The following is a 24,457-nucleotide window of genomic DNA, read 5'->3' as shown; positions in this document are numbered from 1 at the left end:
TAGTATCAAACCACTCAACAGCCCTCAATCCGCACCGTCAGCCTGCTGCACTGTAGGTGGTGTGCTGGTAATATTACCCAGAAGTCCTTACAGTGACGCTCTCTAATTCTAGCCATAATAGAGCTGCATTAACCTTTGAGCATATGGATTTGCGTAGTCTTTATTAGATTATGTGGGGTCGGAAACAAACAGTCAAGAGGATTACATGCAACTCAGCTATGTGTGTTTTGTATACACTGAACTGGAGGGATTAGTCATAAAAGCCTGCATCACAGGAAACCTCCTCCCTCTTCTTTGTGTGTGATTTATTAAATGGGTTTTTTTAATTTGATGTCCTTTCTAGTGACAAATGTATAAGGCAATAAAATTATCTACCTCGGTCAATTGAGCCAAATGCAGATCACTCTTGAAGGTTGCAGTGTTTATAAGTGTCTTCCTTCTTCCTCTTCTTTTGCTGTGTCTTAGCTCCTGGCCAAGGACCCCAAGGAGAGACTGGGCTGTCAGGGTGGCGGGGCCATAGAGGTCAAGCAGCACCCCATCTTCAGAAATATCAACTTTAAACGACTGGAGGCCAACATGTTGGACCCTCCCTTCATCCCAGATGTAAGAGCCTCACATCTCTAAATTCACAGTACACACAGGAACATTTCAGAGCTTGGAAAAACTCTGCAGGAAATGCCACTGTCACAGTAAACAAACGCACATAAGCAGCTTGTTATCATGGTGAGAAGTGGGTGTGTAATTTCACTGTCGTTATGTTAGCTGCCCTTCTTTAATGGCAATGATGTTCCCAGATAAATTTAGTTTAACCAGAAACTCTGTAGCACTGTAATTTTGTGTTGGGTTTATGTTTTCTTTAACTGGGATTTAAAGATATAAAAAAAAAAAGAAAAAAAAAGTGAAAGTCATTGCATTTTCAGTGCCGTAAATGGAATGAGGGAGGGAGAGTACTGACCTAAGGGGTTAAATCAATAGTTGAAAGTAGATAGTGTTATCTGTGGTTCTATTTTGGGTTATACACAAGAGTAGGCCACGTTGAGGAAAAACAGAGCACTGTGGAAATCTTAAGCATGTGAAGAGTTCATGTTAATCAAGAATCCATCTGATTTCACATATGTGTGGTTTAGTGTTTCCCTTATCATTCAGACATCACTGAGTCATTCCAATGCTCTCCTTCTTTTTTTTCTCTGTTAGCCTCGAGCTGTGTACTGTAAAGATGTCCTGGACATTGAGCAGTTCTCCACTGTCAAAGGCGTGAACCTTGACCCCACAGATGACGACTTTTATTCCAAGTTTGTCACAGGCAGTGTCTCCATCCCTTGGCAGAACGAGGTACTGCGAGCTCAGGCTGTTGAGATGATGTCATTGTTTACACCCACAGCACATAGAAACACCTGCATAAATGATGTGCACTCTGCTTTAAGATGAATTTGGAAGACAGAGTAATAATAAGTGTAGATTGCATGTGAAGTTGGCGCATGTGTGTAAGTGCAGGTGTTCAGTTATGTCCTAAATGTCCAACATGAATGGAGAAGGATTGAAAGTCACTCCTATGAAGGAGTATTAAGGCCACGATAAGAAAAAATATTAACGACCAATTTGAGGATAAAGCTGAAATTTCAAGATTAAAGTTGTAATTTTATTTTGAGAAAAAAGTTGAAATGTGGAGATTACAGTCTTTGTTTCAAGGCAAACTGCCACAGTTGCTATACTCTCTGAGTTAGTGAAATCATACTCAAGAATTGTTTTTTGTAAATGGCCTGTATTTGTATAGCGCTTTTACTAGTCGCCCCTAGGGACCCCAAAGCGCTTTATACATCCACTCATCCACCCATTCACACACACATTCACACACTGGTGGAGGCAAGCTACAGTTGTAGCCACAGCTGCCCTGAGGCTGCCATATCACGCCATCGGCCCTTCTGGCCAACACCAGTAGGCGGTAGGTGAAGTGTCTTGCCCAAGGACACAACGACCGAGACTGTCCGAGCCGTTTCTCGAACTGGCAACCTTCCTATTACAAGATGAACTCCCAACTCCTGAGCCATGATCGCCCTTTCTTGTAACCAAGAAAGAAATGATTTCTCTTTTAGCACATAAAGTGTGGTGATAAATATGAGGACGATGAAAAGATGGTGCAAAAAGCTGCATCTGGTCAGACGGACAAACACACAACGAAAAGAGCGGACAAAAGGAAAGGGCTGGCAATTTACAGATGCAAGGTTATCGATGGTTACACCTTCGTGCAATAAAGCGGATGTATTTTATATCACGAGACGGCCGATCAATTTGTTTAACTGGGTGATCTAAACATTGCATTTTGTAGAGGGTATAGCAAACATGGCAGTTTGTCTTGAAACAACAACAATAATCTCCACATTTCCCCTTTTTTCAAAATACATTTTTGGCTTCAACCTTGAAATTTAGACTTTATTTTCAAAATGTTCAACATATTTATTTTTATGTGTGTGTTTATTAGCAAGGGGCATCTCAAAAGACAAAAGATTCCTTGCAGCAGATTTGACTACTAACTAATTTTCACCTGTTTGAGGTTTAATTACTCACACTCCCTTTGTGTGTGTAGATGATCGAGATGGAGTGCTTCAAAGAAATCAACGTTTACGAGACAGACGGGACACTGTGCCCAGACCTGGACATGAACCGGCCTAACCCTCCACCAAAGAGAGGCTTCTTCTACCGCCTGTTCAGAAGAGAGGCAAGTGCTAGTGCTCCGGCAACTGTGCGAGGGGGTGGGGGCTAAGGTACTTCCTTTCTTCCTACTTTCCTTGCTTCTTTTTTTTCCCAAGGCCTTATCCAAACTCAGCATGTTGAAATATTATCTCTAAGCTGTGAAACTTTGTTTGAATAAGGCCCGTCTTCTCTGTGTAACCCTTCCTCACTAAACGCTTTGCATATTCTTAAGGGGTGATTTGTGCTTAGGGGATGTGCTAATAGTGATGTAAATTCAGTGATGATAAATGATTCTAACAGCATGTTTGTTTGCAGGATTGTTCAGCGTACAGGGTATTTTCACTATGTCCCTCCTGTTTGTTATTACTGGATTATTATTATTGTGCTTTAAACTTCCCTTGAATTCTTGTAATTTCACACAGATTCATACCTTTTTTGTCACAACTTCTGTTTGATCCCAGAGATTTGAATAAGAAGATACGTGAGCCCTTACTGCCCTTTAGGGTTCCATGGTTTAGGTGGGGTAGTATTGTGTGTATATAGTGTATCATGTCATGAAAAAGTATTTGTGCCCTTCCTGATGTCTTCTGGGTTTTTTTTTTTTTTTTTGTATATTCATCACACTTGGGTGTTTCAGGTTATCAAACAAATTTTAACAAGAGTAAATACAAAAATTCTGGTTTTAAATCATAGGGAAAAAAGTCATCCAAATATGCCTGGCCCTATGTGGAAAAGTAGCTGCACTCAACATGAGCGATAATAAGGAGAATAAGAGTTACAGATTTATTTTCCTTCCTGACCTGTTTTAGACTTTCAGGTTACTTCCAGGCCAACTTATCTTATTAGTGGAAGCTGTCAGAATCATAGAAGACTGAGATGAAGACTGCAGACACTGTTCTCTGGTCCCTCTTGGATTCAGAAAATGAACATCAGTCAAAGATCAACCATCTCTTTGCAGTAAAACATGCCTGCTCACGGATCTCTGTCAAGGAAATTTCACATCTTTAGAGAGAGCTTGTGCTTTAACAGCACACGTTTACATAGCAGTCCCACTTGCTATTCTGGTTATTATGGATACGTTGAATTGCATGTCTTTCAGTGTGTCATCTTCTAACTCGCTTGCAGTTGATTATTTTACTAATTCCAGCTTTGGCCCTACCGAAAAACCACATCTAATGTGGTTAAGTGAGGGTTACAGGCAAGGGTGACATCATCTTGCACATGTGAGCTGGTGCAGCGATGCAGGTTTCCAATGTTAGTGATATATCCTCACTTTTACTCCTTCTCAGATCTGTTTTGAGGGCAGTTACAGCGATGACGAGACTGAAGGGCCCTCGCGACTTTAAACCACTCCCTTCACCTGCACCCTTCCGCCGCAGAACTTCTCCACAAACTCCAACCGAGCGCAAATCTTAGGAACTCAGTGAATGTTGACCTGTATTTATGAGCTGTATTAAAAGTGTATTATAATTAAAGAAAAAAGTATGAGTTTAAAGATTTTGTACATTTGTACTTGAATTTATGTCTAGATGTATATTTTCACTAAAGGTTGTATTGTACAAAAAGCCATAAAAGTACCACTTGAATGCATACATTTACATTTTTATTTCCTTTTTTATTTTCTTTTGGAATGAGTATGGATAAAGTGTGTTGGGGAGCTTTTGTTTTTAAGAAGCACAGTACCAGTAGTCTTTTTATTTTCTCAATGTAGCATAAGGCCTTTTTGTTTTCTTGTGAGCTGTAATTTTGTCTTTGATTTGGCCAGCGTGACATGTTTTTAGTACATCAGCTCTGCCTGGTTTCAAACTAACCCTAGCCTCCAAATGCCTCAAGGCTCAGGTAGTTCTAAATGAAGTGTGTAGATTCTAATGAAACGGGGTTAAAATGAATCTAGACTACCGTCGCTGTGTTAATGCCACACTGCTTAACTTTTCCTGTCTGTTTCAAGGACTTACTGCCCCTGTGTATTTAAATTGGTTTAGGTAATCTGATCCCTCTCTTCAGCCCACTTATGCAGGTGGCCGTGTAGTGAACTGTCTTCTAGGTGCCTGTACCGACCCAGTTCTAGCAGAGGTGGCGAGTTTACTCCTAATTGTGGTTAATTTAGCACGTGTAAGAGTTAAATAGTAAATATGATATGGTGGAGGCCATTTGCAGTAACATGAAGCCTGATCCCCATCATTACTGGACCTCTCTAGAAATCTTTTTTTCATGAGCTGCAAAAGCTCAGAACATTAATTTTTAGATGCACAGCTATTGAGTAAAAGTCTGTTACATTATTCACTTAGGTTGAATATTTTTGGGGTGATTTATCTCTTTTTCTCGTCTTTTTTTCTTTGCTGTGTTCTCTGGCTTTTATTTCCTTTTCTGACTGTGTCCAGTTGTTTTGAATTGTTTAGCATGCATATTGTTTTAAGCAGACCAGAAAGCCTCTGGGTGTTTGGACACATTTGACTGAGTTGGAACAGGAAGACAGATGATAAAGGAGGCGATGTTGGAAATGTAACATAGACCTGGCCTGCAGCTGACAACTGCTTCTTTAAAAAAGAAACAACAACAAAAACTCTTGCGCCTGATCCGCTGGTTCAGATGTCAGCCGTCTTTGGCCTTTGTGCTTGGCTGATCGCTAGTTGGCCTCCATTTATCCTCCCTAGCTATAACTGTTTGAGATAATGTAGAATTAGTTACTGATGATGGGCACCTTTGACTACTATATTCAGAGCTTGGATGTTGCTCTCTCAGGAATGACCTGAGACAGTTGCTCATGTGCGCAGATGCTGAGAAATTAACAATCAGTTGAGTTCTGAATTGCAGAAACAAGATTGTTTTACATTTTCCCACAGCCCCGTTTCCTTCCAAGTTAATCAGCCAAGAGCAAATACATTTTCTTTACTTTCCCCATTTATATATATATAAAAAAAAACATGTTCACCATTTGTTTTTTTCTGAGGCATTTCAGACCCATTTTATGAATTTAGCTTTGGAGGCAGTTGCTGTTTACTTCCACCTTGTGTTTTTAATGCTGTGAATACCCCACCTGCACATGTTAGTTTTATGTGTATAACCTAAATGATTAATCGATTTTTTTTCTACAGAAAAGCAAAGTCTGCATTTTGTCAATACAGCGCTTCAGAATCATGTAGGAGCTTGATTCAATTCCTAACACTTTTGAAACTGTATACATTTAAAGTGGCACACATATAGGGTCCCCTATGTAATTACCTAATTTGGAGAAGTGGCTTATTCTAAGAGTTTGTCCCCTGTTGCACATTCCATTATCAGGAATCAGATGGGTGCATCTAGCTGTCGCTGGCTTCTTGTCATTGAGTTTCTTAGTGTCTTTATTTCGTTTGTTGTTGCTCTCAGGCACATTTGAAGCTGATTTTGCTTGCCTCTGTAGATTTTAGCCTTTTAGCTCTTTAGCCTCAAAAACCTTGTAAATTATGTATTTCTAACATGTAACTGATTCACTCATTCTCACAAGGAAACTAAACTGTGTTCACCACCCATGACTCTATCATTGTTTTGACCATCTTTACTCTTACACCTTCCATATAGCAGTGAAGAAATTCTGTTTTTCGTTCCATTGCACTAATGGTGTGTTTTGACAATGACTATGGGAAAAGTGTCTTTAACCTTTTGTTGGTTTGTTTTTATTTTGTTGGGTTTTTTTGCCAGTGATACCAAAAGCAACATAAACTAAATTAGAATTTCTTTGTTATCTGAAGAATTTAGTAGAGAAAGACTGACAGCCTTTATTAAATGTGCCAATAACCAAGTTAATTTTTGACATCCTGCCTTTTTTTCAGCCTCTTTATCCTTCCGTCCATTCTTAGAGAAGTTCCTTTGCGTAAAGGAACTTTAAACAGCTCAACAGTTTTGAATGTCCGCACTAAGTGCATTGTAATGCCTGTTTAGAAAAATGCATATGTTTTATTACTCAAGCATGTATCAGTTTGTAATACTTCAGGTTCCTTGTATATGTAAATTATGACCTTCTAGTGCCAACATATCTCACTGGTATCTGAGGACATCTTTATGAATCGCAAGGCGACCAGCTGAGTCTTTGAATTCATAAAGCGCATTCCTTCTCTTCTGCCTTTCCTCCAAGACTCTGATGGTGAGTCAAGCCACTTCCCAAACACTGGGATGGCGCTCACCAGCGACGTTTCGAAGCGCAAGTTATTTAGTTTACTCAAGTCTAGCTTTGGGATGACCACCGACACGGGCTGGGAGGTTTTATGGGGTTTCACGTTCTTTTGTCCAGATTTGTCAGTTAAGTAATATTTTCGAGAAAGGGAGAAATGATGGATGGATTATGGGTTTTCAAACTCGGCCTGGGACTTCTTGATTTTTCTTCTTTATTTTGTATCTGTACAGTCATGTCGTTCAACCACTGCAGTCATTGTTAATTCTTGTACAAGTTGTATCACTGGTTGTTGTACCATATCTGACATTTGTAATTATGAAATAATACACTGCCATTTGTATAAAAATACTTGTGTCTTGACTTATTTGATCTGTGTTTTCTGTTTTATTACTGTGAATAAAAGGCCATCGATTGGAAGAGTATAAAATGTAATGATCTAGTGCTGGGGGAAAAAAAGTACCCCCCCCCCCCTTTCCTCTTTTCTTATTTTTTGCATATTTGTCACCCAGATGTTTCAGCATTCATCAAATTTTAATGTAAGACAAAGATAACCCGGGTAATTACAAAATCAATTTTTAAATGATTTCATTTTAAAGGCATGATGAAGCTAGGGATGGGAATTCATAAGAATTTAGCAATTCCATTATCGATATCACTTATGGATTAAAAATCCTTATCGATTCTCATTGGCTCTGCTTTGAAAGTCATCACCATCACTAAGCAGCATATCTGGGGCTGTGGTCAGTATTCAATCAGCTTTAACATCACTCTGGGTTGTTGGCTATCTAAGCGTTAGAATGCTGTCTGCTGAGATGCTTGCAAAGAGCCGAAATTGTGTTAGCAACAAAACTGAGTTGTTTCTGTCCTAGATGCAGTTTGCATTTTGCCATCACGCTCCATATGTGGAAAGGTAATGCTACCCTTGCTAAATCACAGCCTTCTTAATCAGGAAATCATGTAAATAGAAACTAATCTGAAGTAGACAGAAAGATTGCAAAAAGCAACACATTGTGCTTCAATCTAAAGGAACTCAAGAACAATTAAGGAGCAAAGTCACTGACATCTGTCAGTCTGGAAAGGGTTACATAACCATTTCTAACCAAGGTGAGAGCCATTATCCACAAATGGAGAAAACTTAGAAGAGTGGTGAACATTCCCAGTAGTGATGCGACTACCAAAATTACTCCATGAACTCATTGACAACTTATCCATCTCCATATCTATCTATCTATCTATCTATCTATCTATCTATCTATATATATATATACATATACACACACACACATGAGTCACTTATTGATAAATATCTGAATAAGAAAGAAGAGCGTGTGCAAAAACATTTATTATGATGATGTGGGAACAACACCGACTCGAGGATATCAGATCAACTATTGCAGTATACAGTGTGTTAAGTGGAGGAGTTGTACAGGGAGATGGCCACAGGCAGAAATGATTTCCTGTGTCGTTCAGTGGCGCTTTTTGGTAATCTCAGTCTCTCACTGAAAGTGCTCCTGTGACTGACCAGCATGTCATGGAGTGGGTGGGAGGTATTATCCAACATTATCCAACAACATCCTGAATTAGAGAATCTGGCCACTAACTCAAACCCTGAAAGTCAAGCACACTTAGGTCAACAGGACTATGATTCTACACACACCAACAAGTCCACATCTACAAAAAAAAAGAGGGAGTTTTGGACAGCCTAGTCAAAGTCTGGACTCAAATCCAATTGAAATGCTTTGGCATGACCTTAAGCAGGTCGCTCACGCTAAAAAACAAAACAAAACAAAAAACCCTTCAATGTGGCTGAATTAAAACAATTCTGCAAAGAAGAGTGGGCCATAATTCCTCCATAGCACTGTGAAAGACGCATTAGCAATTATCCCAATAAATGCTTGACTGTAGTTGATGCGGCACAACCAGTTATTAGGTTTAGGGAGCAGGTAGATTTGGGTGGCTTTTCCTCCCTTAATAAATGAAATAATCATTTAAACAGTATTTTGTATTCATTTGGGTTATGTTTGTCTAATATTGCAATTAGTTTGATCTGAAAAAAAAAATAATAATAAAGAAACGAAATCCTTAAAGTTTATGCCGTTAGACCTACCTTTGCTCCATTCATTACCTGCGTCTTCCAATTTGTCAGAGATCATAGCACTAACAAATGAATAAATGATCGAATAATTGTGTCAGGAGGGGCTGGTTTCTGTGCACTTGTTTTTCCTTCCTACGCTCTCGTATCAGTTGACACCCACTGTTATCAGCGCACATACTAAAGTCAATACTTGTAAATTACACTTGAACAAATCTGTCCTGCACTCCAGATTTCAGCGGTCTCGTGACTGCAACAATAACAACAAAAGAAAAAAAATCACAGTGTCGTATTGGTTCTTTCTAAAGCCACTCAACAAAAATCCGGACTCTGATTGGCTGCTGACGTTGCACCCTTCCCCTCTCAGTAAACCTGTCACACAAGCTACTTCCTGGTGTGATTGGTGGGAAAACGCAATGCTGCATCAAAGATGGCTTATTATCAACCTGCATTTGATTTATTTAGGAATAGTAGTGTGAAAGAATAAGTGGCGCTCTGCGAGAAGACAAGGCGGGGAGCTGGTGGTAGCTGTAGCGAGCAGTGTTAGCACTCTCGCCGCACTACGCACCTCTTGCTCTCTACGTGCGCAAACGTTAACTTGCCTCTACTCTGCTAGCTAGTTAGCTCACATAGTAAATATTAGCTCGTCAAGCAAGCTTGCTTATTGTAGATTGCTAAAATGGCCACCATGGAGAAATTGATGAAGGCCTTTGAGTCTCTGAAGTCATTCCAGCAGCAGCAGGGACCACCGACCGCCGAGGAGCTCGCTCAGAGGCAGTAAGTTGATTTTTGTCCAGCGGTGACAGAATAGGAGGCGAGGAGCCGTTAGGCTAGACCCTTAGCTTATCGTGCTAGCAGCGTTAGTCCATTTTGGGTAGATAACCAACGTTTAATAGATGGCTTTAAGTCAGCTGCACTAAAACGTAAACTGGAAATTAGGCTAAGGTGTTATTCATACTTCTCAGCCCATTTAGGTCCACTTGTTGCCATGCTTTAGATCGCTGCTTAGCGATGCTCGCTATCCTAACGCGATCTGATTGTTTGCTAGCCTGATTTTAGGATCAGAACAGCTGAATGATGGCTAACACAGAAGGCTGATGCCAAGAACACGTGAAAGGGTCAGGAGGATCAATTTCAAGGACGTAATTTTGTGTATTCAGTAGCAGAGGATGTTGAGTTTCATAATAATATTTAAACTGCTTATGCAAATGGTTATGAATGGAATGATCAACATAGGGGGGCTTCCTGCACTTGCGTCATCTCCAAGAAGTTTTACAGATCTAGTCCGTTGTTGGTTGAAACACAGGGATAGGAATTCATTTATATAGCTTGTAAAGAAATGAATTGATGGGATCGGTGCGTAAGGAATACAGTTTTAGGGGATGGCTCTGACTTATAGTTATTATTTTAATCACTGCATTCCTTGGCTATGAGCAAGATACCTAAATTCAGTCTTTCTTTGTGCACACACACACACGCACGCTCATCTTTTGCATTTTGTCTTATCTTCCACAGAAAAAAGGAGCAAGCTGCCACAAAGAAGGACAGGGTGACCCACTGTCTGACAATATGTGAAAACATTGTGGCTCAGTCACTGAGGTATTCCTTGTTATTTGATCTAAATATGTGTCGGTGTGAGTCATATCTTTTTATATTCTTTTAGGGTTTCCTATCACCTTCACTGACTGTATAAACGGTAAGATAGCTTTTCTGTAAAGAATGTCTGAGGTACAGGGTGATGTCATTTGCAACCAGAGCTGCTTCAGTAGTGATTTTACACCTGATTTCACTGATTTCTGTGATATTTGGTTTCACTTTTGTATTTTGGGAATGAAGTGGGGACATGTTCGTCTTTACATATAGGTTTTTTTCTTTTCTGTAATGTCCTTTTTGGAAAAAACTTATTGCTCCTCAGTTTTGTGAGTTTATGCTAGGGGGTTAACAGTTTGAGAAAGGGAAAAAAATAATGTATTTTTGCCTTTTCCTCTCTCTTGTCCCTGGAATAGAACATCTCCAGAGTTTCAGAAACTGCTTGGCATCGCCATGGAGATGTTCCTGCTCTGCAGCGATGACAGTGAATCAGATGTTCGGATGGTAGCCGATGAGTGCCTGAACAAAATAATCAAAGTGAGCAAAATCTGCAAGATGGGAAAAATGAATAAGAATATTAATGACAAAAATTGTCAAAATAAGTTTGGTGTTGTTGGTGGTAGTGTTAATCATTCATTTTGATAATTTTCAGGCACTGATGGACTCCAACTTGCCTAGACTGCAGCTGGAGTTGTACAAAGAAATTAAAAAGGTAAGGCATGGGGTTGTAAAGTGAGCATTTTGTAATACACCTTATATGTCTGTTCTCTCAGACTATAGGCCAGTGTTAGATGTGAAAAGAAATTGTTTGATGTTTCTTTAGAGAAAGTACGGTCAGATATTAGACATGGTAATATCATTGCTTGTGTGGCTCAATAGAATGGTGCCTCTCGGAGTCTGAGGGCAGCTTTATGGAGGTTTGCTGAGCTTGCCCACCTCATCAGACCGCAGAAATGCAGGTATGCAAACTTATAATATTTTTACATTTTTTTTAAACCATTATCCACAACATGTCTTATTTTATAGTCTGCTGCTTTTGTGGGGACAACATCAAAGTATCATCTGTGCTTTTTTACTTGCATATGTATATTTTTGTTTTGCTTTTACTTCATGTATACTTCTTGTCTCTCCCTTATGGCGCAGACCTTACCTGGTCAACCTGTTGCCGTGCCTCACCAGAATCACAAAGCGGCAGGAAGAGACTGTGCAGGAGACACTTGCTACAGCAATGCCCAAGATCATGTCTGCCCTGGGACACTTTGCCAATGATGGTGAAATCAAGGTATTCACCTGCTGATTGTGTGCTAAAGTAGAAAAAAAAATCATAGGCCAGTGGAAACGTCTTTTTTTTTTAACATCATCCAACTATTTCTGTTTTAGGTGCTGCTGAAGGCATTTGTGGCTAATCTGAAGTCCAGCTCCCCGACCATTAGACGGACAGCAGCCAGTTCAGCTGTTAGTATTTGCCAGCACTCCAGACGCACCAGCTACTTCTACACCTGGCTCCTTAATGTGCTTCTGGGTAGGTCGCACACAGGCTCACTGTCAAGCACAGACTGTGGACATGTCTTTTCTACCCTTTTACATTTTACTAAGCTCATTTATGTTAAAATATGTGAGCTAATTTAGAATTTTTGCCCTTTTCGCCTTTTTCCAGGTCTGTTGGTTCCGGTGGATGATGAACACCCCAGCCATCTAATACTGGGGGTGCTGCTAACCCTTCGTTACCTGATGCCTCTGCTGCAGCAGCATGTCAACTCCACTAGTCTTAAAGGAAGCTTTGGTGTCATGAGAAAGGAAGCTGATGTACAACCAACACCCGAACAACTGCTGCAGGTGAAAAAAGAAGAAAAAAGAGTTTGTATACACTTGTATAATTGGATATGCAATAATTCTGTATGCATGTCTTTTAAAGGTGTATGAGCTAACCCTACACTACACACAGCACTGGGATCACAATGTGGTCACAGCTGCTCTGGAGCTGCTGCAGCAGGTCTTCAGGACTCCCCCACCAGAGCTTCTGCACATGCTCATTACTGCTGGTAGCATCCCACATGCCACCGTTTTTCGTCAGGACACTGAGAACCGCTCACGTTCTGGCAGCATCCTTGAATTCATTGGTAATCACATGAATTGACTAATACTATCTAAACAGTGCTTTTTATTATCCCTTTAGATATGTGCCTAGAAATATTTACACAGTTATCCAGCTCTAGAGGCACGATTTTTATCTGTTTCAACTAGTTTATAATTCATTCACTTATGCTGACCTCGCCAGGGCACCGCATGGACAAACTGTGTTGGGGTTCCACTCTAGCCTCTTCTTTTGTTCATGGCCTTTTTCTTTGCATTTTAACTAATTTTCTGACATCCTTAAATAATAGTTTCTGTTTCTTATAAGCTTCTCTGAGCCTGTACTACTTTCCTACTCCTCAACTTCTATTTCTGCTTCCTGTTTTCATGCCTTTTGCAGCGGGGGGAGGGTCTTCCTGCAGTCCACTCCTTCTCAGGAAACAGAGAGGTGACTAGTCTGTTTATCTCCTCTGTTCACCTCTTTCCTCTCTCAGATGTGCCAATGAGGGCTTGAACAAGTTTACCTTCAACTGTGAGGCACTAAAGGCCGTGGACTTGCCTAAAATTACATATTATTATCCCTGTATATCTAAATTTTATTCTTGTGCTCAATTTAAAGTAAATCACCACTCTTAGGTTTGAGTGCCTTTCCTTTTTTTTAAACTGCTGTTAATCTTACAGATTCATATTGACAATAAACCTGTTATTTCCAGGTAAAATGCTCTCTGGAGAGGAGGATGGGTTGGAGGATGACCCTGAGAGGACTGAGGTCACTACTGGTGCTTTCACAGGTGAGATACAAACACCAGCAAGCAAATTGTCAAGTTTATGTCAACTTTGACTGTGTTCCTAATTTCACAGTGTAAGTATGTGGAGCAAAAATAAAGCTTCTGTGTGTTTCTTACTTTAGCATCAGTTGTTGGTGCAGACGGCTCCTCTGCAGCCCAGGTGGACATCATCACTGAACAGCCTCGGTCTTCCCAGCATGCTCTGCAGCCTGGTGATTCTGTGGACCTCAGTGCTTCCTCAGAACAGGGCGGTGGCGGAGGTGGGACATCTACATCAGGCACTCCAGAGTCGCCCAATGACAACGAGGAGGAAATGCTGAGTCGGAGCTCCAGTGGTGGAGCAAATGTTACCCCAGAGACTGCTGACTACACCACCCCAGAGAATGCGACTCCAGAGGGAGGGCCTCTAGGAGAAAGTGGGACACTGCTAGGCACTAATGATCGCTCACTACCACCCAGCGACTCCTCCCAAACCACCACAGAGGGACCGGACTCAGCTGTCACCCCTTCGGATGTAGCAGAACTGGTAAGTTGACTGGGTAGGACTGCACATGGCTAATTTTATTGGAGACTACAGCTTGTACATCCAGTAATTGTGTGGGTTTCTGTTGAATACAATGAACAGTGTGCTTCCCTAGACAATGATGGAGTTAATTACCATGCAATCCATTAATTACCTCTGAACCTTTATGTCTCTGATGGCATTTTTCTTGGTTTGAAGATGATGCTTCACTTCCCAGAACGTTGATTCTGTTGATCTAGATGTAGTTTATTGAGTCACTTGGATGATTGACGAAACCTCTATCCCACTGAAAACATCTTATTTTCTTCAACATTAGTGGAATATTGGTAATATTGGTGATTACACAACTTTATTATCCCCCTTGATTTCCTGAAGACTTGTGGTAGATGGTGTTCCTCTCTTCACCACCACTACCACTGAGTTCTTCAGAGGTGGGAATGCTCCTGTAATATTCTATAACAGTCCATGAGATTGTTATGAACTGGTGCTAAAAATAACATTACTTTTAAAATCAATCAAATTGATTGTAAAAGATTTTGGGGTCAAATATATATCTTTGTCCCTGAGAATAAATATTTCTTCCAGTAGTGATATTGAATAGCATATTAACAGGAAGTGATTACAAAACAACTTCCTTTACACTAGCATTTCTTTCTGAAGACTTTTTAAAAGATAAAAAGCAGCTAATCAGAGTAGCAGCTAGAAATATTTTCCTGAGATGATTCAAGAAGAAGATCAGTTTTTATCCTTAAATCTTTTGTGCAGGAAAAAAGAAACATAAAATCCTTAAGTGTTCAACCATAATGCTAACATTAATAAGTCACAATCTGGTTAAGTGATTATGTATGAACCCTGCTTACAAACTACCCTGCGTTTATTAAGGCTGTTGTCTTTTTATGGTGTTTTAATGCTTGCTTTGAATCTTTTTAAATTTAATCTGAAGAAGCCCCTAAAAATAGTCAGTGATCACTTTCGGCTTCTCTGGATTTTTATTGCTAGTGTTCATCTGCAGCACGTTTTAAAGCTCAGTTTTTAAAACCTTGCGATGTAACTACAGCCTATTGGCTCACGATTTGCTGGACACCAAATATTTGAATCAGGTCACCCTGAGGCTAATACAGATTTGAACAGGTACATGAAGCTGAGGATGAGGAATTTGTCACAGCAAGTAATCCAAACCATGCAGCAGTATATTAATGACTTACCTCGTGATGGAGATGGATCATCACTTCTGACTGAAGTTTGGCTCGCTTTCAGCATTTTTTCCTGCCATGCGATTGCATTTGTCTCTGCCCATCCCTGAACCTCACGTTAACATTTACTGAGGGGAAAATAAGACAGCGTCTATCCTTCAGCTTCACTATGCTAATGTGTTTCTATATTATCCTAACCATAGCTCTGTAGCTAGCCACAACGTAGCACATTATTATATACCAGCTAGTCCAACTTCAGTAACCCTACAAAAGTCGCCGCTGTTCAGTTTTCTGTCTTCATTCATGTCTGACGTGATAGCAGAGCTGTGCGTTTTTAGTTTTTCATAAATCCCTCAGTCAGAACATTGTACATTATCTTCAGATGGAAACCAACGAGCTAACTCCCAGCCTACTTCTAACTCTGTTAAACTTCAGAAATTCTGTTTTTTCATGAATGCCTGGATGTTAAACCGGTAGAGCAGCCACACTGATCATTTTATTAAAGATGAAAGGATTTAGACAGTTTCTAACTGTCAATGATGCCCCAGTGTTTCTTTGAGTTTGGGAACTGAAGAGGAATTTGGACCTGAAAACAGCTAATGACGTCAGACTGAGAAGCGGATAAGTCTTATTTCCCCCTGTTATGCTTTTAGAAGCAGTTGGACTTGTTTTCTATGTCATTACTTTTTTGTCTTTTGATCATGCTCCTAATAATGACACAGTAATTTTGACTGTTGGACTTGGTTGTGGATTAAGTTCACGGTCTGTTTCTCCTGTTAGGATTATTTTGGGGGATGCTTTTTCACTCTTCTGAAACCAGTTTTCTTATCAGCAGCAAAACATGTTCCTAAGGTTAAAAAAATCACGAGCATCATTCCTAGATGATGCATTCAGGACTTGAAACAATAAAGGCTGCATATGCATAATGCAACACTTTCTTTAAAATCTAGTACATATAAAAACAAAGCAAAATAAAACAAAAAAAACTTTATCTTAGATTTTTAACTCTGTCATCCACTCATTTAATAAAACCAACTCTTTCAAATGTTACTTAAGAAAAAGTTTAATTTGCAGAATTTTGCAGCTGTACCTGGAGTGTCAGGTTAATCTGCCTTTCTGGCCCCAACTACAGAACTTTTGTTACATAATAATTCTACCTCTGTGGTCTTGCCCCCCCCTTTCCTATATCCTTCGTACCAGTCACTTCGTACCAGTCACACTTCATTGCCACGGGTGATTGAGCCTTCCCCACCCTCGCCAGCTTCCACTGAGGGTCCCGATGCCGCAGACAGCGACTCATCTGTCTACACTGCCTCCTCTTCGTCTTCTTCATTTTCTTTCACCTCCTCTTCCTCCTTCTATGCCACCACCACCTCCTCTAGCAGTAGTGACAAGGTCAGCCTGCAGGACACAGTGAACAGACTGGGATGGGCTTGCTTGTTTCAATACATTTGGCTTTCTTCATTCTTTCTCCTTTGGTTGGCTCAACCCATGCAAAGACTTTTCCTAGCTTGTTGCCTCTTTTCCCCTCCTGTTGTCACCGACAGTAGATTATGCACCTTTCTTTCCCCCCCTCATTTTGAGGTATTCCCTCCTGAAAATCAGATGCGTTTTGATAAAAGCAAGCAGCTTTGACATCCCGTGTGACTGGCCTGGAGTGAAGTTCAAAAGGAGAGGCATGAAGGCCAACTGTTTTTTTTGTTGTTGTTGTAATTCTTCAGATTTGGTTCTCTCTACCATTTGAAGAGGCTGTGACGGGCTTTTGTTCCAGCCAAACTTGGAGAATAAGACAATATTCACATTTTCCTCTCTCTTCTTTTTTATTGTACCATTAAATTGGTTTATCTTGCGAGGGAGAGTTGTTCTTACCAAGCTGCTTTACTGTCAGAAGTCATGCAAACCAAAACCAAGAGAATAACATGCACTTTAGAAGAGCTGTAGTTCTGCTTAATAAAAAAATATTGTTAGCATTTCAGGGTCAGGTTGGAGCAAAAGCTTGGTCTTCCTCTGGATCGTTGACTTTTTAAGCTTGTGCTTTTTCCTGTATGCAGTTGATTTGCTGTGAATTGTGTTGACCCAAGCATGATTCAGTTGACCTGTTTAATGGGGGAATTTTTTTAATTTAATTTGTAGTTTTAGTCATTTGTTATGTTTTTTCTCTGTCCAGTAACTAACTCGGTGAGTCGAAACTATTAGGTATCATGTGCATGCAGTTACATTTCAAACTTTGGCAAACTGCCGGTTCTAATACATTTATGAATTTGAGTTTTCCCTTCTGAAGATGGTTTCTTTTTAATTTATTTGTGTGTGTGTGTGTTTGTGTGTGCATAAGGTACTGGATGGCAGTGAGAGTCAGTACTCTGGAATGCAGATTGGAACACTACAGGATGAAGAAGATGAAGGAACAGCACCTTCCTCCCAAGAAGAACCCCAAGAACCATTCCTGCAGTCAGCACTTGGTGCGTTTGTGTACACAGCTATGCACACATAAATGCAGATGGGCTCTGCCTATTAGAAAGCTTTAATGGTGGTTATTGTTTCTGTGTATAGCTCTTAGCAAGCCTCATCTCTTCGACGGCCGCGGTCACAACCGGCAGGGTTCAGACAGCAGCGTGGACCGTTTCATACCAAAGGATGAACCGGCTGAACCCGAGCCCGATAATAAGGTAAAGTGACCTAAAACTCTCCGTGCTTGTCATATATGGTTGAAGTGAAAGGTTAACATTATGTCACTTGTCTGCTTTTCTGTCAGCCATCACGCATAAAAGGTCCAATTGGGCACTATACAGACCAGAGTGCGGAGCCACTAGTGCACTGTGTCCGGCTTCTTGCTGCTTCCTTCCTACTAACAGGACAAAAAAATGGTGAGTGGGTGTTCTGCTCAATACCAAAATTTTTTTTCGTTTTGAAATTTGACTCCTTGATCTGATTGTCAAAATATATCTAACAGCAAAGTACAACTTCTACTCTCAGCCCTCTCGGCGTTGTGCTTGTTCCTGTGACTTTTTGACATCTATGTGTGCTATTATTTGCTTTGTGTTTCTTCAGGCTTGATTCCTGACAAAGAGGTGCGAGTAAGTGTGAAAGCTTTGGCTCTCAGCTGTGTTGGAGCAGCGGCAGCGCTGCATCCTGAAGCCTTCTTTAACTCCCTCTATTTGGAGCCGCTGGACGGCGTTCCAGTAGTAGGTAAGAACTGAAGAAAAAAAAAACTGCTCCTATCTAGTAGATGTCTAAGTAACGTGCAACAGTAAACCAGTGTGTATGCTCCCAGTACTGACACTAAGAAGCTAAATAGAATCCAGCTGTTGTTACTTGCATTTTGACATGTGCGTTTCATACTCCGTGTACATGTGGACATTGGGCTATGTCCACACGTACACGGGTATTTTTGAAAATGGAGATTTTCCGTTTTCGTTTTAAAAAATAATCCCGTCCACACGTAAAGGCAGAAATGAAGGAAAACGCTGCTAGGAACATGCCAAAGCAGCAGGTGGCGCTATATTCCTAACCGTGTAGAAATGTTGGCCAATCAGAAGTCTAGAAGCCTCGGTGGGAAATAGTAAACAAAGCTGGGGCATAGAAGCAGAACCGAGTCGTATGTGTGGAGGGACAGTAACTGTGTGTGTATATGTAAGCATTTAAACACTGCAGAGGGTACAATTAACAGTAACAGTATTGTAGAAATTCATTTCACCGAAACAATAACGTGGCGCAATGTGGCAATATTCACCCTAGCCGGAGTTTTTAGAAATCTCTGTTTTTAGTGACCGAAAACGCCGTTTACGTGTGGACGAAAGGTGCAAACGCATAGAAAAATCTGCGTTTTCAAAAATACCCGGGTACGTGTGGACATAGCCAGAAAGAAATGTCTTGTTTGAAAGCGCTCTGCACAACATTTGTTACAGTGAAAGCATTTTTCATTTACAGAATAGTAACTTATTTGTACAACTGTATTTGTGTGCCTTTTAACACTTTTTGGCATAATTATTATTATTATTATTTTTTTTACCTTTTCAGAGCAACAATATATTAGTGATGTCCTGGGCCTCATTGACCATGGAGACCCCCAGATTAGAGGAGCTACAGCTATCCTATGTGCAGCCATCATACAGGCTGCGCTCACCAAAACACGTTTCAACATACACACTTGGCTGGCCAGTGTGCAGAGTGCAACAGGTTTGTGTGTTGGTCTTTGTCTTACTTGCATTTTGCAAAGAGTATTTAAAGATGCCTATCATACCTGTCTGTCTGTACTCTAGGTAACCCACTGTCCCTGGTGGACTTGGTGCCTTTGCTTCAGAAGACTTTAAAAGATGAATCCTCTGTCACCTGCAAGATGGCTTGCTCTGCAGTGAGGGTAAGATGGTTTTGTGTGAGTGTGTTGGTAACCTCTACTCTATCTCTGTCTTGCTTTGTCCCTCAAGTTCTTTTTTTGTGTCTGTGCTTTTGTTTGTGAGTCTGACCCATTGTTATTTTTTTTGTGTGTGTGTGTGTTTTGTTTCAGCACTGCATCACGACTATTTGCAGCAGTACTCTGAGTGAGCTTGGCCTGCAGTTGGTGATTGACCTCTTTGCACTGAAGGACTCTTCCTATTGGCTTGTTCGCACTGAGCTCTTGGAAACTCTGGCAGAATTAGACTTCCGGTAGGATACTTTTGTATCCTGATGCCTGTTGTATACAGTCTCCGTTTTCTAAAAATTATAATAACTCAACTTTAAACTTAAGCTCGCCTTTACTTTGTATTACCTATTATTTTATAATTTTTTTTTACTTTTTCCCGTGTTTTAGATTAGTTAATTTTTTGGAGAGGAAAACTGAGACTTTACATAAAGGAGATCATCACTACACTGGGGTAAGGTTATTTTCTGATTATTTTTTTTTAATGATCTTTTCTTTGAAATATCCTTTCTGGGTTTCTGCATTCAGCTGTTGACTGGTGTTGTTTGTTTACATTTCTCTAGCGTCTGCGGCTGCAAGATAGAGTCCTGAATGATGTGGTCATACATCTGTTGGGAGATGACGATCCAAGAGTACGGCACGTGGCTGCCTCTGCGGTCAGAAGGTAAAATGCCTCTTCACATATAGCACGTGCTATGTCCTTTATGTAGTGGACTGTAAATAAGCCCTTTTTGACTTTCGTCATATTTCTCTTCCTGTCTCTTTACAGACTAGTTTCCAGGTTGTTCTATGACTGTGACCAGGGCCAGGTTGACCCAGTGGTAGCAATCGCCCGAGACCAGAGTTCAGTCTATCTGCAGCTGCTTATGCATGAGACACAACCCCCATCCCAGTTCACAGTTAGCACAATCACAAGGTACACACGCGCGCACACACACTTCCAGTATATCTCGTGCCTCATCAAAGGTCAGCTTAGCCTATATTACTATGAAGAAGTTCTCAACTTTGTTTTTTTTAGTACAATGTGTCTTATTGTACTCATTATAAGAGCTATTTTCAACCCCAGACCTATTTTTCTTGTGATAAGAAATGCTTTGAGCCACAAGCTTTTAGAAGATTTTGCAGTTAAATACACAATTCCTGAGGGAACCTTGGAATAATTACTTAAAATTTTGTCGCCAGGACATACCGAGGCTACAACATGTCCAACGCTATCTCTGATGTCACGTTGGAGAACAACTTGTCCAGAGTAGTTGCTGCCGTCTCGCATGCTTTGACCTCGTCTACCTCCAGAGCTCTAACTGTAGGTTTTCAGCTCATTGTTTGCCTGCTCTAAAGCAAGTTTATGGCATTTGTTTCATAACATCTAAATATTTATCATGCTGTCTTCTCTGCAGTTTGGCTGCTGTGAGGCCTTGTGCCTTCTAGCTTCAAATTTTCCAGTGGGCAATTGGAGCACAGGCTGGCACTGTGGCTATGTTAGCTCCAATAGCAACTTTTCATCCCGTTCTAGTCTTAACCGCAGTAGGGGCAGAACCCTCAGGTTTGTATGCTGCACCGATTAATACATTTTTTTTACATAATCGTTTCAACTCTTTCTCTAGACTCCCCTTACCTTCTGTCTGTTCACTCCTTTCTGCAGTTTATCACAGCCTAGCAGTGCTCCAGCCTCTTCAACCAACTCATCTGCACCAGATGCAGAGCGGAGGAGTCTGACTGTAGGAATTGCCAACACAGTGCTCTCCTTATTGTCTTCTGCCTGGTTTCCACTGGATCTCTCTGCGCATCAGGATGCACTGTTACTTTCTGGAAACCTCATAGCTGGTGGGTAATTTACTTTAAGAGTTTCAGGTATTTTACATATAATTTAATCTGACATGAACATGTTTTACTCTGACATTTGTTGATTCATCACTACCCTAATGATGTTCTCAGCTGTGGCTCCTAAATGTATGCGTAATCCCTGGGTTGGGGAGGAAGAAGGCAGCAGTGGGACCAGTAGTGGAGGCCCAAGTAAGTTGGAGGAACCCTGGGCCGCGCTATCAGAACGCTCCCTGGTGGTCATGGTGGAGCAACTCTTTTCCCATCTGCTGAAGGTCCTCAACATCTGTGCCCATGTGTTGGATGATACACCACCAGGACCAGCAATGAAGGTGCGTTTGATAAGGAGAGTTATTTGGTTTAACAGACTCATGAAAGAAAATATTTGGCACCATGCATTCAGGTGCATTTTACCACAAGTTTGATCCACAGGATGTCTGATGTATTGTGTTCTGTTGTTGCATTCTATACCAACTTTATAGGCCACTCTCCCCTCCCTGAGCAACACCCCCTCCCTCAGTCCCATTCGTAGGAAAGGCAAGGAGAAGGAGGTTGCCGAGCCCAGTGCCACCCCTATGAGCCCAAAGAAAGGCAGCGAGGCCAACACAGGTAAATGCCTCACCGTGCTTAAAAAGGGTACAGATCATCTCTGTGAGTCTCAGAATATTAAGTGGAGTTTTTCTAAGCAGGTAGGCCAACAGACAGTACAGGCTCAACAACTGTAAACAAATCGACCACCCTTGGCAACTTCTACCACCTGCCTCCCTACCTCAAGCTCTATGATGTGCTCAAAGCTACGCATGCCAACTATAAGGTCAGAACACTTCTTTGTTTAAACTTAAAATGATTTTAATAGATTTTTGCTGCCTGTATGGTGGTTTATGGATGGTCTAATGTTTTTTAGGTTACGTTGGACCTTCACAGTAGCCAAGAAAAGTTTGGAGGTTTCCTGCGCGCTACATTAGATGTTCTTTCTCAGCTGCTGGAGTTAGCCACACTTCATGACATCGGGAAGGTAAAGATGAATTTCATCGTCTTTCAGTGTTAAGTTTGGTGCGATCCCTTAACAAGGGCTCTTGTTCATTTCTTGTTAACAACCAATTTATTGATAATCTTCTTCTTTATCAATAGAAGAAGTAACCTTTTTTTCTTTTCTTTTAGTGTGTGGAGGAAATTTTGGGCTACCTCAAGTCCTGCTTCTCCAGAGAACCAACCATGGCCACAGTTTGTGTGCAACAGGTTAGTATGTTATGTGTTATTGCCTGTGAATTTTAGATGTATATCCTTTTGAATGTGTGGCAGTCTTTGTGGTTCTAGCACTGAGCAGTGTGCTGCAGCCGGTGTGACTCCACACAGAGTGAGGCTGGTTCCTGCCGACAGGGCCTGTAAAGGCATTGGTTCCCCTGTGCGATGGTTCCATACATTCATGTATTTATAGAACAACACACATTAGTATTCTGTCTCAGTGGTAATCTAGTTTTCAGTTTCTTTGATAAGTCCACAGACATACTAAAGGGACTTTAAGGGAGCGTAGGAAGTCAGTGTTTAAGGGGTTATTCACAGCATGTCAATTATGAATAAAAGCAGAATTAAATGGTGAAGTGATTTTGGTTATATAACTATTAATCCTACAGGTGGAGGAGCTCCTAAAGAAAAGAGGTTTCACTGGAGCTTAATTATTGCTGTGTTTTGGGAAAAAAAAGAAGGGAATACTTCAAATATATCAACTGGATTCTCAAATTTTATGTAAAGTTGAAAAGTATAGTGTTTTTGTATATATTTATGTTTATATATATTTGCAAAAGAGTTCTTGTGGTAATAAGTTGACTTATTCTCCAGCTGTTGAAGACACTATTTGGGACCAACCTGGCCTCCCAGTATGAGGGCGTGTTGAGTGGACCCAGCCGGTCCCAGGGCAAAGCTCTACGTCTTGGCTCTTCCAGCTTGCGGCCAGGACTCTACCACTACTGCTTCATGGCTCCATACACTCACTTTACCCAGGCTCTTGCTGATGCAAGCCTCCGTAACATGGTGCAGGCTGAACAGGAGCAGGATACCTCTGGGTGAGTTGTAGTAACACACGTCTCCCATACGTATGCATAGATGTCCTTATTTAGGAAATAGCAAACTCTCCTTTTTTTTCTGTGACTTTCTGCACATATTTATTCTCCACCCCTGCACATGCTTATAGTGTGTATTCAGTTGTTTTATAGGGGTATGTGTGGCTTGTGTGTTCCTGTCTAGCTATCTTTGTGAGGACCGAAATCTGCATTCTACTATACTTGTGAGAACCAACAGTCACTTGTGAGGACACACAAGTTTGAAGGCCTTTTTGAGGCTCAAAATGTGGTTTTGGTGTCAGGGTTACAATTAGGTTATGTTTAGGGTTAGGCATTCATTTTTAATGGTTAGGGTTAGGGTAAGGGGCTAGGGAAAGCATTATGTCAATGAACGTACTCACTAAGATAGCTGAACGGGCTTGTGTGTGTGTGTGTGTAAGTAATATAAAATGTATGAACTAAGTGCGATAATAAGTCTGTGCTTTTTCTTCTTCTTCTTTTTTTCTTTAATTTAAGATGGTTCGATGTAATGCAAAAAGCATCCAATCAACTGAGATCCAGCATCACAAATGCAGCGCGCCACAGAGGAGACAAGGTACGCTTTCATTGTCTTGCTGCTGTTCCATACTGATATTATGCGCTAAGAGTCGCTTATGTGGTCTGCTGCTGTTTTGAGAGTTGCATCTTGTGTTTTCTCAGAATGCCATTCATAACCACATTCGACTGTTTGAGCCGTTGGTGATCAAAGCTTTGAAGCAGTATACCACCAGCACATCTGTGGCGCTGCAAAGACAAGTACTGGACCTGCTCGCTCAGCTTGTGCAGCTCAGAGTCAACTACTGCCTGCTAGACTCAGACCAGGTAAAACAAACACATGCACTTTTTTCTTTTTTGGTCATCTCCAACTTCAAATTTTATAGTATGGCTCATTCAGAAATTTATGTTTTAGGTGTTTATTGGCTTTGTCCTGAAACAGTTTGAGTACATTGAAGTGGGGCAGTTCAGGTATGTTTTGAGTCAGTAAAAAATTTCAGATTTCTCCTGTGTGTGTGTATATATGAACTATTAAAGCTTGTC

The 24,457-nt window shown here is 40.8% G+C and overlaps 2 protein-coding genes and 1 non-coding gene across 13 annotated transcripts in view; all 3 read left to right on the top strand.

The window, feature by feature from the left end:
- Positions 1-9,710, top strand: part of grk4 (G protein-coupled receptor kinase 4) — a 54,033-nt gene extending 44,323 nt beyond the window's left edge. For 2 of the 3 annotated variants that reach the window (XM_085161909.1, XM_085161911.1), the window contains 4 exons: positions 466-603; positions 1,195-1,332; positions 2,585-2,716; positions 3,981-9,710. In XM_085161909.1, coding sequence (XP_085018035.1) covers positions 466-603; positions 1,195-1,332; positions 2,585-2,716; positions 3,981-4,037 — 465 coding nt within the window. In that variant the 3' untranslated portion in view covers positions 4,038-9,710. Of the gene's footprint in view, positions 1-465; positions 604-1,194; positions 1,333-2,584; positions 2,763-3,980 lie in introns of all 3 variants that reach the window. The other variant, XM_085161910.1, reaches the window with a different exon arrangement.
- The window catches only part of htt (huntingtin), a 33,065-nt gene continuing 18,182 nt past the window's right edge, over positions 9,575-24,457 (top strand). For 4 of the 9 annotated variants that reach the window (XM_085161891.1, XM_085161888.1, XM_085161890.1 and 1 more), the window contains exons 1-35: positions 9,575-9,710; positions 10,449-10,532; positions 10,940-11,060; positions 11,176-11,235; positions 11,403-11,482; positions 11,667-11,805; positions 11,904-12,045; positions 12,181-12,359; positions 12,439-12,643; positions 12,997-13,044; positions 13,310-13,387; positions 13,507-13,910; positions 16,301-16,495; positions 17,433-17,559; positions 17,651-17,766; positions 17,853-17,964; positions 18,149-18,286; positions 19,118-19,276; positions 19,360-19,457; positions 19,605-19,744; positions 19,890-19,953; positions 20,063-20,163; positions 20,269-20,415; positions 20,682-20,802; positions 20,897-21,042; positions 21,142-21,323; positions 21,435-21,652; positions 21,803-21,929; positions 22,010-22,134; positions 22,225-22,335; positions 22,482-22,559; positions 23,160-23,383; positions 23,897-23,975; positions 24,080-24,241; positions 24,330-24,385. In XM_085161891.1, the coding sequence (XP_085018017.1) occupies positions 9,613-9,710; positions 10,449-10,532; positions 10,940-11,060; positions 11,176-11,235; positions 11,403-11,482; positions 11,667-11,805; positions 11,904-12,045; positions 12,181-12,359; positions 12,439-12,643; positions 12,997-13,044; positions 13,310-13,387; positions 13,507-13,910; positions 16,301-16,495; positions 17,433-17,559; positions 17,651-17,766; positions 17,853-17,964; positions 18,149-18,286; positions 19,118-19,276; positions 19,360-19,457; positions 19,605-19,744; positions 19,890-19,953; positions 20,063-20,163; positions 20,269-20,415; positions 20,682-20,802; positions 20,897-21,042; positions 21,142-21,323; positions 21,435-21,652; positions 21,803-21,929; positions 22,010-22,134; positions 22,225-22,335; positions 22,482-22,559; positions 23,160-23,383; positions 23,897-23,975; positions 24,080-24,241; positions 24,330-24,385 (4,664 nt within the window). In that variant the 5' untranslated portion in view covers positions 9,575-9,612. The remainder of the gene's footprint in view (positions 9,711-10,448; positions 10,533-10,939; positions 11,061-11,175; positions 11,236-11,402; positions 11,483-11,666; positions 11,806-11,903; positions 12,046-12,180; positions 12,360-12,438; positions 12,644-12,996; positions 13,045-13,309; positions 13,388-13,506; positions 13,911-16,300; positions 16,496-17,432; positions 17,560-17,650; positions 17,767-17,852; positions 17,965-18,148; positions 18,287-19,117; positions 19,277-19,359; positions 19,458-19,604; positions 19,745-19,889; positions 19,954-20,062; positions 20,164-20,268; positions 20,416-20,681; positions 20,803-20,896; positions 21,043-21,141; positions 21,324-21,434; positions 21,653-21,802; positions 21,930-22,009; positions 22,135-22,224; positions 22,336-22,481; positions 22,560-23,159; positions 23,384-23,896; positions 23,976-24,079; positions 24,242-24,329; positions 24,386-24,457) is intronic. The other 5 variants (XM_085161894.1, XM_085161893.1, XM_085161892.1 and 2 more) reach the window with 3 other exon arrangements.
- On the top strand, positions 22,616-22,745 carry LOC146516297 (small Cajal body-specific RNA 14). The gene has a single exon (XR_014874797.1).

This window comes from Neolamprologus multifasciatus, chromosome 6 (assembly GCF_963576455.1).
Source record: "Neolamprologus multifasciatus chromosome 6, fNeoMul1.2, whole genome shotgun sequence".
Lineage (NCBI taxonomy): Eukaryota > Metazoa > Chordata > Actinopteri > Cichliformes > Cichlidae > Neolamprologus > Neolamprologus multifasciatus.
This window is presented reverse-complemented; position numbering and strand designations above follow the sequence as displayed.